This window comes from Kickxella alabastrina, assembly GCF_025024165.1.
Source record: "Kickxella alabastrina strain RSA 675 chromosome Unknown BX661scaffold_2, whole genome shotgun sequence".
Lineage (NCBI taxonomy): Eukaryota > Fungi > Kickxellomycota > Kickxellomycetes > Kickxellales > Kickxellaceae > Kickxella > Kickxella alabastrina.
Window position 1 is genome coordinate 840,450 of NW_026251473.1, and position 12,497 is coordinate 852,946.

At 47.1% G+C, this 12,497-nt stretch overlaps 5 protein-coding genes and 1 non-coding gene across 6 annotated transcripts; 4 read left to right on the forward strand and 2 right to left on the reverse strand.

Annotated features, from left to right (window-relative positions):
- The first annotated feature begins 1,393 nt into the window (after positions 1-1,393).
- On the forward strand, positions 1,394-3,174 carry BX661DRAFT_51511 (uncharacterized protein). The gene is made up of 6 exons (XM_051539214.1): positions 1,394-1,511; positions 1,638-1,743; positions 1,844-1,880; positions 1,999-2,121; positions 2,233-2,853; positions 2,984-3,174. Exons 1-6 carry the CDS (start codon positions 1,444-1,446, stop codon positions 3,076-3,078), a joined length of 1,050 nt encoding a protein of 349 aa, XP_051394718.1. The 5' UTR covers positions 1,394-1,443; the 3' UTR covers positions 3,079-3,174.
- Positions 3,175-6,598: 3,424 nt separating this feature from the next.
- Positions 6,599-7,055, forward strand: BX661DRAFT_177020 (uncharacterized protein). The gene has a single exon (XM_051534537.1). It carries the CDS (start codon positions 6,622-6,624, stop codon positions 6,835-6,837), a length of 216 nt encoding a protein of 71 aa, XP_051394719.1. The 5' UTR covers positions 6,599-6,621; the 3' UTR covers positions 6,838-7,055.
- Positions 7,056-7,453: 398 nt separating this feature from the next.
- On the forward strand, positions 7,454-7,525 carry BX661DRAFT_t6. Its single transcript has one exon. It is a non-coding gene; the product is annotated as a tRNA-Arg (tRNA).
- A 64-nt stretch (positions 7,526-7,589) lies between these two features.
- BX661DRAFT_51531 (uncharacterized protein) lies at positions 7,590-10,081 on the reverse strand. Its single transcript, XM_051539215.1, has one exon. The coding sequence runs from the start codon at positions 9,741-9,743 to the stop codon at positions 7,635-7,637; it is 2,109 nt and encodes a 702-aa protein (XP_051394720.1). The 5' UTR covers positions 9,744-10,081; the 3' UTR covers positions 7,590-7,634.
- A 295-nt stretch (positions 10,082-10,376) lies between these two features.
- Positions 10,377-10,667, reverse strand: BX661DRAFT_139987 (uncharacterized protein; the record flags this gene model as incomplete). Its single annotated transcript, XM_051532815.1, has 1 exon — positions 10,377-10,667. One exon carries the CDS (start codon positions 10,665-10,667, stop codon positions 10,377-10,379), a length of 291 nt encoding a protein of 96 aa, XP_051394721.1.
- Positions 10,668-11,134: 467 nt separating this feature from the next.
- BX661DRAFT_177022 (peptidase M50B-like-domain-containing protein) lies at positions 11,135-12,339 on the forward strand. The gene has a single exon (XM_051534538.1). The coding sequence runs from the start codon at positions 11,340-11,342 to the stop codon at positions 12,135-12,137; it is 798 nt and encodes a 265-aa protein (XP_051394722.1). The 5' UTR covers positions 11,135-11,339; the 3' UTR covers positions 12,138-12,339.
- The last annotated feature ends 158 nt before the right edge of the window (positions 12,340-12,497 follow it).

Here is a 12,497-nt window from a genome sequence, read left to right on the forward strand (position 1 = left end):
GTGCTGTAATAACAATAAACTACTATAAAGTATATTAATAAAAAACTACTATCAGGGAGCTTAAAAAGCTCTGCTTATCAATTCACAACAATTAGCAATAAAATAGGAATTGCGATCGTAAACAATCACAATTTAAAAACAATTGCAAGTATCACGTGATACCAGAATAATTGATGTCACAGGACTGGTTACTCGGAAGCCGAGTCAGATTGGATCAACAAATATAGTGACGATGATGACATGGTTAAACGTTACTTAGACCAGTTAGTAACGTCTTAGGATGGAGGAGTGTTGGGCACAGATTTCCTTTGTAGTCCAACGCCCATCAGTTGCCCTTTTCTTTGTGAGCACTAATACAGTTATAAATAGGGAAAACCAACAACAACATTTACTTGTTCTCGCTCTTCACTTTTCTGAGTTTTTGAACAAATATATTTTAGTATACTTTTAATATACCCGCTTACAGGAAAGGTGGCATGGTGAACAATCAGTTATTCATTAGCTTTAGTTCGTGTTTTATATACTTGTTTTATATCTCGCTTAATGGATATATTTACTCTCTCTTTAGATATTGTTATGTAAAATGTGTGGTGCCCAACACACATTTCAAGCCACTATCTTCCCTTTTCAAGAATCAAGATTGCCCTCATGGCCACTATACACATTTCTGTTATTGCTGGCTGACATCAAGGAACACCATGATGTTTACAGCGCTGCCCACACAGCGCTGCCCCCTTTTTCAGTTAAGTAATTTTTAAGACTTGAATATATCGATTTAGACCCACATTTTTATAGAGCACGACAGCATGCGCTAAATTTATTAAAAATGCAAATATATACAGTCTTTGTTGGAGTATGGACATAGATAAATAAATGGAATTAAAGAGAAAAGAAAGTAGAATAAAAAGAAGGTAACATTCAAATAGATATAGTTTAATCAACAGATTAAGCATAAATCAAGTCTTTGCTAGGCTCCAGCTAGCTACTGAATTTTTTTGTTCAATTCAGGCTGTCCCCAGCCTAAAGTGCTCTCAACTTAAAATCACATGTATCGAACATGTATTATAGGCAAAATAATTGGTTTGTGCGAATAATTTTTTTGCAGTGTACATGTAGTTATTTTATTACACATGCAGTAGTAATGGCCAATATTATTGCAGTTGGCACTCAGAAAATGCAATACATTTTTTACTGGGCTTACGTGCATTAAATAAGCTATATTTATATTACTGTCTACTGCTATGTAGGGGGTGCAGCACTAATAACCGGCCAAAGTGGTAGTTACATGTAAAAATTCTAGTTTGCGGCATACCATGTATATTTTCCATTTTGTACTGGTATGTCTGGCACAATGACCAACGCAAATGTTGTCTTTATTGGATTTTTATATTTTATTTTATTACGCATTATTATATTATATTATAATTTTTAGTATTACAAACCATGAATTCATTAAGCTATATACCCGATGGGAGTGATCCAGAGAAGCTGTCGCACTTTCAGCTATTCAAGTGAGTAACTGCAATTGGCATAAGCACATAATGTATTGAATGAAAGATATTGATTAAAGTTCGTGATAATACTAAAATATGCGTCTCTAAAAATGTTCTGTTTGCGTGAATAAATCTGGCTTGTAGTACCATGCAAATTGGTTTTGTCATTGCGGGACTCATGGTAACAATTTACTTCCTCCTGCGCATCATTGATATTGTTTGCGATCTTTGGGTCCGTGCGCCCATTCCGGTAAGCATAAAAATATAAGCAAACTAAAGCACAAATAAACTTTTGATGTTATGCATCTGGGGTGTATACTAATAAAGCCAAGCTATTCAAATTTTATTAGATTGACAGTTTCGGCGTGGAGAAGGGTTACTGGGCAGGTATGTAATATTCAATGTGTATATTAAATGCTGGATATGAACATTAATGCAGGTGGCCTCTGAATTTGTTATATGTTAAGTTAATTTCATAAATAATCGTTGATTGTACACAGTGTAGTTGTCACTGGATGTACTGATGGTATTGGCAAGGAACTAGCCCTGCAGTTGGGCGAAATTGGATATAACTTGGTACTACTTTCGCGCACACAGCACAAGCTAAATACATTTGAGGAGCAATTAGGTAAATAATAGTAAAGCCCATTGCACCCATTGCAAATCAACCCGACTATATATATTGTGAGTACTTATTTACAAGTGCATCTATGTTTATTATTGGCATTGGTTTAAATAGTTCAAATGGGTGTCTGTGTTGACTCGTATGCCGTGGACTTTAGCTGTGCGACAGAGGCCGATTGGGCACATATCAAGGAAATGGTCACATCTAAGAATATTGGTATTTTGGTAAACAACGTGGGAGTGTGTCACCCTACCACTACCACCTTTATGGATGAGAGCCCAGAGATATGCAACCAGATGGTTGATGTAAACATTACTACAATGATGAACATGTCACGCTACGTTGTGCCTCAGATGCGCGAACGCAAGAATGGATTAATTCTTAACATTGGGTCATGGTCATCGATGAAGGGGATGCCATTCCTGCCTGTGTATGCAGGAACAAAGGGCTTTGTCAAAACATTTTCGCAGAGCTTGGCATATGAGCTTGAGCCTGAAGGGATCACTGTCGATCACATTTTTAGCTTTTGGGTTTCGTCCAAAATGTCTGGGTACAAGACAGCCAGCGTTTCAATCCCATCTCCAAGCATCTATGCAAGCTACGTTCTGTCGCACATTGGTCTGAAGTGTGGCACTCTCGAGGCATATTCAAGCATTCCTTATCCGCCACATAGTTTTCTTGGATTTATATCAAGCGTGATGTGGGATTTGCGAATTACACCACCCATTTTATACAGTAAGTGTGTAACTCGAGTTTGGAAAAAAAACATGTTTATTATGTAGCCAGGTCCGCCACTATGTGTGTAAGCTAACAATTTAAATATTTAATATCCATATTTTGTTTTGTTTTGTTTTGCGCTGTGTAGGCATTGGTAACAACTTGTACAAGCTGTCTTCAAAGAGGCGCCTGAGGCTAAAGAATCTCCCAATGCAAAGCCGACCCATTGGAAACACCAAGTAGACATTAGATGTGCGTCTCGCGTAGTCATTTGCAAAGATTATAGTTTAGGTTCTGCTTTATTTTCATTTTCATTTTCATGTTTATTGTTGCTTACAATCAGTGCATTAGTTTTCTTTGCCTGAATCTAGTTCATAATTCTATACCAATTTAATTAATATTAGGACATTAAACTGTAGCATATTAAAAGAAAGGTAGTGCATTATTTCCTTCCAAAGACATGTGTGTATATCAGCACGTGAAGCCTGACTCTTCGAGCTCCTTGGTGTAGCCAATGTATGCTTTCTTGAAAATGGTTCCGCAGTAAACACCCTTGTCGACAATGCACAGGTACGACATTCCAAGCCTGCCTAGCAAATTGGCCACAAGCTCAATGGGTGAATTGGTGGAGAGGGTTAATGGTGTTTGGTCAACAAATGGTGTAAAGTCATTGGGGCGGTCCTGGTAATAGGGGATTGTGGTGATGTGTGCCTGGGTCATTTTCGGCGATATGCTGAGGCAAGAAGTAAGTCCCAACTGTTCATCACTGACATCGTCGTCGATATTGCCATTGCTGCCATATTTGTTGCTACGGCTGGCAGATGGGGAACCCACTGATGTGCGATGCATGGCAGTCTGCTCCCCAGACCGGTATGATGGAGGCTGGGTAACTCCCTCAGCTGTGCCAAGCAGGGGCATGGAATCGGCAACAGCAGCAATGGCAGCATCATTGCTCAAAATGGTGCTTCTCCAGCGCATTGGATGCCACTGCTGATGCAGCTGAGAGAGCGGGCTGACACACGTCTGATTTACTCTGCTAGACGCAGTGGTCTCAGTGCTATGGCTGCCGCCTTGAAAGCCAGAATTATCTCCCTGTCGGCTCTTTGCTTTGGCAAAGTCAATGGGTGTACAGAAATGGGGAATAGCTGTGGGATCGTGAGCGACATAGCTGGCCTGCCACAGTGGGTTATTGAAAAAGCACACTGTGTTAGGATCTAGCTTGTTGCAGCGTGCAATGGCAAACTCGAGCTCGGCGCAAGCAATCCAGCCAAGCAGGTGCCCGCGAGCATTGAGTACAGGGAAACCGCCATCAGCCAGCCCGCGTGCGGAAATGCGCTCAAGACGTTCAGACAGCAGAGCAATTGTATTTTCGCCCTCATAATCTACACATATCGCCTCTATATCCAATTGCATAAGCTCAGCGGCAGTGCGGCGTGTGTGGATGTACTGGGTTTTCATGTCAAAGTATGGGTGACCGGCGTGCTCCAGCAATAGATCGTATATTCCATTTGAGCTGAAGTACTGTGTGACCCAGCGCGCGGTCATGACACCCACCAGAACTGGTAGTGTGTAGATAAGATTGCCCGTCAGCTCCATCAGAATGGCCACCACGGCAATAGTTGTGTGTGTTGCACCCGTCAGTGTGGCGCCAGCACCAACTAGTGCATAAACGCCAGGAATAACGCAGCGTGAGTCTGCAGGACACTGGGCAAAAAATGACGTTCCAGAGCTGGCTCGCGTGAGGTACTCCATGTAAGAGCCAACAATGCGTCCAAACAGTGCGCCAATAGACATGCTCGGCAGCACAAGGCCCGACGGAACTTTCATGCCAAACGTGATAATGGCAAAGAATGCACGGTTGAGCAAAGCGAGCCCGAGGAGCACCAGCAGCGGCATATAATCTGACAGTTGCTGGCCGGCCACACAGAGGAGTTCCTCAATGCTGCTGCCATCACCAGTGTACAGGGTGCGGCTGCCTGCAGTCGGACATTCCTGGAACAGCGACCCTACTAGCTCTCCCAGCCCGACCCGGGTAAACGGGTTGCCATAGCTGAGGGCCAGTGTCAGCGAGGTTATTGTGGCAACTTCAATGATTGGATAATGGCCAATGCGCGTGTTCTTGCGTAAGCGGTTGATGGCCATGTTGAGCCGGCAAAAGGCAGCACCGTAAAGTCCGCCAAACACACCGATAATGACAAAGGCGACCATTTCAAACCAATGATAATCCATATCGTATGTGGTCTGGAACAGCACCAGTTTTCCCGTGCCAAAGGGGTCATAGACCTTGAGCACCAGCGCAGCCACTAGCGCACACGTCAGACTGCGCAGCATGGTCTTATTTGGAAAGAAGTATGAAACCTCTTCGAGTGAAAATAACACGCCGCCAATCGGGGCACCAAAGGCCACACTGACACCAGCAGCTGCAGCAGCGGATATAATCTCCCGCTTTTTGGATTCGTTCTTGTAGTACTTGTCAAAAATGCGCGTCGAAATGTTTCCCAGTGACGAGGCAATCTGCACCATCGGGCCCTCCTTACCAGCCATAATTCCTGACGCACAGCACATAATCAGGCCCAGAGTTTTGACAATCAGAATGCGCACACCGAGGAAGCCGTGTATCACAAAGCCGGCCAGTATGGACTTGACCTCGGGGATACCCGACCCAGCGCCATAATATGCCATCTTGACGGTTGGTGACACACTGCTCTCCACTGAGGATGAGACGCCATGGTTGTTGATGGTAATTCGGGTGGCCGAGCGCACGGCCATGGCGGCAGCGAGAATGGTGTAAATGCTGCCGACAAGAATAAAGATGGTCTTCCCAGACAGCGCATGCGAGTCGCCCCATTCATGCCAGTACTCACACTCGACAGCGCTCTGGCGGCAGCACGCTGTCTGTGACAGTTGCCAGTTGGCCTGGCAGTATCCAGACTTCCATCCTGCAAGAAGCTCCGTCCACTCGGAAATAAAGCCGGCAAAGAGGCCACAAAGCGTGCCAACCACCACAACCAGAAGCCAACCCTGGATCGGGTCCCACACATGGTTCAGCCACCAGCCCTTGGATCCGCTTATCGCGCGCATTCCTCGGAGTCGGGCCTGCTCGCGGATGTCGTCGTTGAGCCAGTCAATCGTAGTGTAGGAGCTGTATCGTGAGCGAATGCCCTTGTCATTGGCGTTTCTACGCATGGGCACGCTGGGTGCCAAAATATCACTGCTGTTGTACAGCGCCGAGCGAACATGCGGTACCACCCACGAGGTGGTTGCCTCATTTTCAGCGCAGAACGTGGGGAACAGAGCCGGAAAACTCCGTGGAATCTGTGGGTTGGCGCGATCATCGTGGTGTGACTTTTTCTGAGCGATTTCCGACCGCTCTGTATCATCGCTGCTCCATTTATGACCGCTGGTATCAAAGCCAGACAAGCCAATGTCGGGTGTGGTGGTTGACCGACGCCATTTTGGCAACGAGAGGGAGGGTACTGCATCTGCCGACGCCGCTGTATCTGAAGCCGCAGATAAGGGTCCTGGCACGCGGAACCCATTGGTGAGTAGCTCGTCATCCATGATTGTGCTGAAGCAATTTTTTAAAATGATTGGGTGTATGTGGGTGTAAAGTAATGTCGGACGGTTGATTGAAAACCTAGTAGTTGAAAATAGCAAATGGCGTGTATCTAGTATATTTAAAAATAGAAAATAGAAAAATGGAAATGGAAAATGGAAAAAAAGGGAAAAACTCAACGGGAAAACAAAAGACAAGATGTGTTTACTTTTCTGGAGCCACTTGTGATAATGCTCACACCAACTGCGCTCTCCATACGAGTATGCGTATTTGCGACATTGTGCGTGTGCTGTCGCAAAGGCGCATCATATGCATCCGGCGGGTTGAGTAATAAAAATTACTATCCGCTGAATAACAACCGTACACCACAGTTTGGAATATCATTGAGGTCATCAGGGCAGGAAGAGTGCCGCTATAAAAACGAGCATGTGGGCGGCAAGCAATGACGAAATCAGCGAACCATTACCAGTAGTAGCTAAACGTGGGCCTGCTGGACAGGCAAATCCAAAATAAAACAAGACGGCAATCCAGAGTATCAACCACATGATTTCGGGGACATCCACTTGCAGCTTTTGCAAATGCCGCCTACATATTTGGTATGTGCACTATTTTATGCATGGGTAAAAATAATGAAGGCAAGCAGACACGGAAGATAACCAAAAACACAATTATAGCAATTAGTAAGACTGTTAGCTGAAGAGGGACAGCAATAATTATGATTCCGACAAACGAATTGTCTCCAGTGACCAGGTAAAAAAAGATAATAACAGTGGCATGTAATTGTCTATAGGTTTTATTGTGCATGTGCGAGTTAATGGTTCAATTCGGCAGAAAAATAATTGCGTTTGTATGTTCAGATCAAACATAAACAATAGGTGCAAGTTACTCGCTCGGGAAAATGCAGGACATCCCCCGGCCATAATAAAATGATGCTTCAAAATGTTTTTTGCCAACAGTCGTTAATAGCTAAAAATATTTAAGGATTGGTAAACACAAGATTAGATACTGTAATAATATATCTTTACCAGAAGCAACAAGTAGATTGGATAATCAACAGTTGTTGGCCTTGTAGCTCAGTGGAAGAGCGCTCGTTTCCGATGCGAGAAGTCCCAGGTTCGAACCCTGGCCGGGTCGATTATTTTGCCCTTATTTATAATACTTTTTTGGAAGTTTGCTGGTTGGTAATCTGGTGCAAATCCTTATGTTTTATACTTTTTATTTATTAGATATACAGGGGTTGCATTCAAGGAAATATCGGCAAAAAAGAATCGCGCGCGCGACGTTGGCGCTTGCGGTGTCTGCGGCCACCACCCTCAGTATCGCCCTGGTCCTTGTGCGCGATGTAGCGCGATGCTGTTAGCGCCCGGATATCAGCATTAGTGCCAATCTGGTGTTCGGGCGTAATTTGGGTCATGTTTGCATCCTCCGCACTGGCGGATTTGCCGCGGTCGGGCGTGCCCAGAAGGGGCGGGTATTCGGCCATGCCAGCATAGCCAGCATGTTTTACATGCGCCGGGTTGATCGCTTGCGCTCCATGGACGCCATTATCGGACGCCAATTCCGACTCCACCCATAGGCGCTTGGTTCGGCGGGCGTCATCAGGGCGCACTGTTGCCGCTCCAGGCGTTTTGGCTGCAAAACAGAAGCTACGGCGACGGTGTGGGCGGCCGCCTCCCTCAACATCACCATGCGGCCTGTCCGGCACATATTTGGAGCGTTCACATTTTGCTTGTTCGCTGGTTTGCAGCTTTGGTGTGGTCATGCCGCTTTCGGTAGGGGGCGGCTGAGCAACGGTCGATGGAGTACTCAGTTCATCTATGGGGTGCATGCCCGCGCTTGTGATGGCAAGTTGCAGGGGCGGATTCAAGAATGGTGGATACTGCTCACACTGTGCCGTGCAGGAGGGAATGTCAGCGCGCACTACAAGGCTCATCCTGCGTCTGGCCAAGCTACAGACCGTCGGCGACATATCAATATCGTTAGTGTCGTCGACATCAAGCATGCCATGGCTAATGCTTGGCGTCGTTTGGTGTGCAGGTGATGGTGCAGAAATATCTTGCTGGTCTTCCAGATTTGTGTAGACCCGCATCATATCCCCCATGGACCTTCTGGGTCTCACTTTGGGATTTAAGGTGAGCTTGCTACAGTCTCTGACCATCGACATCGGCATGGGCAGTGGTATCCCCGAATATGCATGCGCTAGGGAAATATGCCCCAGAGGCGACGACTGGTAGTCATCGTCGGAAGAGTCCAAGGGGCCAACTGTTGCCGGCCGCAAAGAAAATTGAATGCTTTCAGTGTCGCTGCAGTCATCCTCGCAGCGGAGGGTCGGTTGCAGGTGGGTCGGCAGATCAGCCATCTGGTCGGGTGTCTCGAAGAAAGCGCTGGGAATCCGACCCGTCTGTTTAATTTTGGCGTAGATGCCAAGCGGTGGGGGGCGCAGGTGGTCGAGCACGGCGCTGATATACTTGATGAGGTTGTTCAAAAAGTTGTGTGATGGACTCATGTCCAGTAGCTCCAGTACAGTGGACGCATTGGCCCGGGTCGAGAGCAGCGACTCGACCATGGCGCGGATGCGGCGCCATTTAGCATCAAAGGTGACAATATCGGCGGCGTTTTCGCTGCCCCACATTGTCGGATACAATGCCGCGCGGTCGGACGAACCAGGCGAGACTACTTCGAGAGCTGTCAAAACCTGTGCAAATGTGATATCACCGAATACGAGCGAGGCCAGTGCCAGCTGTGCCAGAATGTCGGCCAGGAGGTCGTACCAGATGTGGCCCACCAACAATGGTTCAGTCGTGTTGTAGGAATTGCGCTGCACTTGCGCGACATCTGCAGATAATCTGAGAAACATGTGCAAAACAACACTGGGCGATTGGCACGGCCGCACCAGAGTCCATAGATGGCCTGCATTAGGCTGCTGCGCTATCGCGCCGCTGCGAGATGCGCTAGTTCCGCTGCTGGCAGAGATTCGTGTTTCCTCGGCAACTGAGCCCTCCAGTATGTCGGGAAAGCACACGCACACAAGCTCGTGTACGCGTGATCTGATGCGAAGTCCCTCTGACGGCTCGCTGCCGCCAGTGCGCGCACAAAGTTTGTCGATAATGCCGAATTCTGACTTTACCTTTGGATAAATGTCAGCCAGTGCGCGCCGCAGATTGTCAGCACCTGTCACGGACTGCGCATCGCCGCCATGCTCACTCTCGCGCCCATGCAGACGCCCAAGACAAATGTGCAGTTTTAGCATGCCCAGAGCGTGCCGTAGTGCATCGTCAAGGAACGACTCGAGCAGCAGTATCTGTCCGAGCGCTTTAACAGAGGAAGGCGAAAGACTGTCTGGTGTCGCCATTGTCGGTGTGCTAATTGTCTTTTTCGAGAGCGGATATGAACAATAGTGCTGCTGTGGTGGTGGTGATGATTTAATATTGACGGCGTGTGTGTGATTGGAAGTAATAAATGTGGCAGGTTCGGTCCAAGTGGGGCTCAAATTGCACGCGCACGATTTGGTCTGAAAAATAAAGCTGATTTGATTTCAAATCAAATCAAAACTAAACAAAATAGATTGAATGAACGAGCTGCTGGTCGAGTGTGGGTGCTTTCAAATGAGAAATGAGAAATGAGAAAGGGACAAAAATAACGATTTGGTGTGGTGTGCAAGGGCGCGCGTGTCTGGCGTCAGAGGCCTTTGAGCAAGAGAAAATACAAATAAGTACAAATAAGATGAGAAAATTAAAAAAGGGGGATCGGGAGGCAAAAGACGCTAAAGAACACTTGTTTGTAGGAGCGGCCAAAAACAGGTCTTGGCAAAATCAGAAAACCTGCGCATTTTCAGCCGCTTCGCGCTGCAACAGATTCGTGTCAAGCCGCACGCGCGTCTTCAACGCCCCCAGCCAATGGCAGCAGCAGTGTGCGCAACAATCAAACACGTGCGCATCCAGATAAGACTGGATCGCAGCCGGCCGGCCGGCAGGAAGGCCAAGTGCTAGTCGCCGTCGCTGTTGTCGTCTTCCTCCTGCTGGATCTTCATGGCCATGTCGCGCTCCATGTCCAGGAATGCCCGCATTGCCGGGTCCACAGCGTCGCGAATATTCTCTGGCCGCAGCTGCTCGGGAACCTCCCTGCCCTGCTCCTCGAACGCCTGGCGGATGACCCCGGCCTGTTTCTGGTACTCGCGCATGTCCTCGTCGTACAAATCCCACACGCAGAACTCGCAGCCGGACAGACAGCAATCGTCGTTGCTGGGCGCTTCGGGCTTAGGCGGCAGAATCCTCATCAGTGCATCTGGATCCCGCTTCTGCGCAGTCGGCATTCGCACCGAAAACCGTCGCTGGCGCAGGGTCCTCGCAGCAACCATGGCCACTGCGCACGCCCCCCTTTTCGGTCCTGTATCTACTGCCGTTGCCCCAGCTAGAAATCGGCCAACCAGCAGCCGCACAACCCCAAAACGCATTTGTCTATTTCAGCTTATCCGATTTAACCTGGTTGGAAGGCTTGACGGGTAATAAGAGGAAACCGCCGAGCTGTTGGAAACAAAGAGAAAAAGGAAGCAATATAAAAAATCGGCAAAGAAGAAAAACATGCCCACAGGGGCAGCTTTGCTGGCCAGCAATTAAATGCCAGTGCCAGAGGTGTGACAAAATTTAGGTAAATTAAAATTAAAAGCATCAAGTTTTAAAGCCCAAAAATCCCGTCACCATGCAGATGCCAGGGCACGCGGCAATTCAAAACTGACAATTCCAACGCTGACTTCATCGTTTTTCTAAAATTGGAACATGCGCAAAGGAGGTGCACCTTCCCAACGCCTTTTTATGCTTTACTACCATTCTAAAATATCCATTTTGTCACTTGTATTTTCTCTTCTGCACAATCATTTATCACTTATAATTATCTATTCGATATTGCATACTTGTCATAGCTTTACCAACATCATTATCCAGCGACAGACATGTCCCCAATTTTAAATAATAACACCGCCGTCACTGTTGTTGGCTCTTTGCTTACGCGCGCTGTCACCAGAGACGACATCACTCAAGCGCTGACGCCAACAAAGGAGCAGCGGACAGTGCTAATTGTCATTGGTGCCTACACCCTGGGCATTCTTCTGCTATGGAACATACCATACCTGAACATCATTTTGCTGCCATTCAAACTTGTCACTGTCGCGTTGCACGAATTCAGCCACGCAGCAGCTGGTGTATGTACAGGTGCCAAAATCAAGTCTGTCACTATAGACCCCGATCAGGGCGGCCTAACACAAATGCGGGGCGGTAAGTGGTGGTGCGTGATGCCGGCTGGCTACCTGGGAAGCTCGTTCCTAGGCTCGCTGATGGTGTTTGCCGGGTTCAATGTCCTCGCGTCCAAAATCGTATCCGTTGTGATTGGGGTATGTCTGCTGGCAACGCTTTTCTGGGCAAAGAACTGGCTGACACGGATAATCACAGTTCTGTTTGCTGGGCTGATTGTCGGCCTATGGTTCACACCGCATGGAGCTGGGCTTCGGTATGTGGTGCTGTTCATGGGCGTTATGTCGTCTCTGTACTCACTTTGGGACATTGTCGACGACACGGTGCGCCGAAAGTCAAACGAGAGCGATGCCACCAAGTTTGCCCAGCGCACTCACTGCAGCTCGCGGTGCTGTGGTATGCTCTGGCTGCTGGTCTCTCTCATATTCCTTGTTGGCGCTATTCTCCTTGGGCTGGCATTCCTCAAAGACGATCCATCCTTGCCAGATAGCAACAAATGAAGAGGTCGGGCCAACACGGATGCATGAATACGCGCTCAAAATTAAATTTCCAGATCAGCAAGCGAAAAATCGTTCTTTTCAACACGGAAGGCAAAAAAATAAATTAATATTGGTTTGTGCGCCAATGTTTACGTTCTTATTTTATTTTTTATTTTTGGTTTAGTGTTTGATGAAGTTGTCTCAATTCATTTTATTCTCTCACACACAACTGTTTGGCATAATCGGGTTCTCATTTTGCAATTTTATTCATATATATATTTTTTGCTTCTTTCGGTTTTGTAATTTCTGTTTTAACGACAGAAGGGGACGTTGCCACCTTAATTTCTACCTTTTTCTTTTTCCAATTGTAAAAAAGGCAAC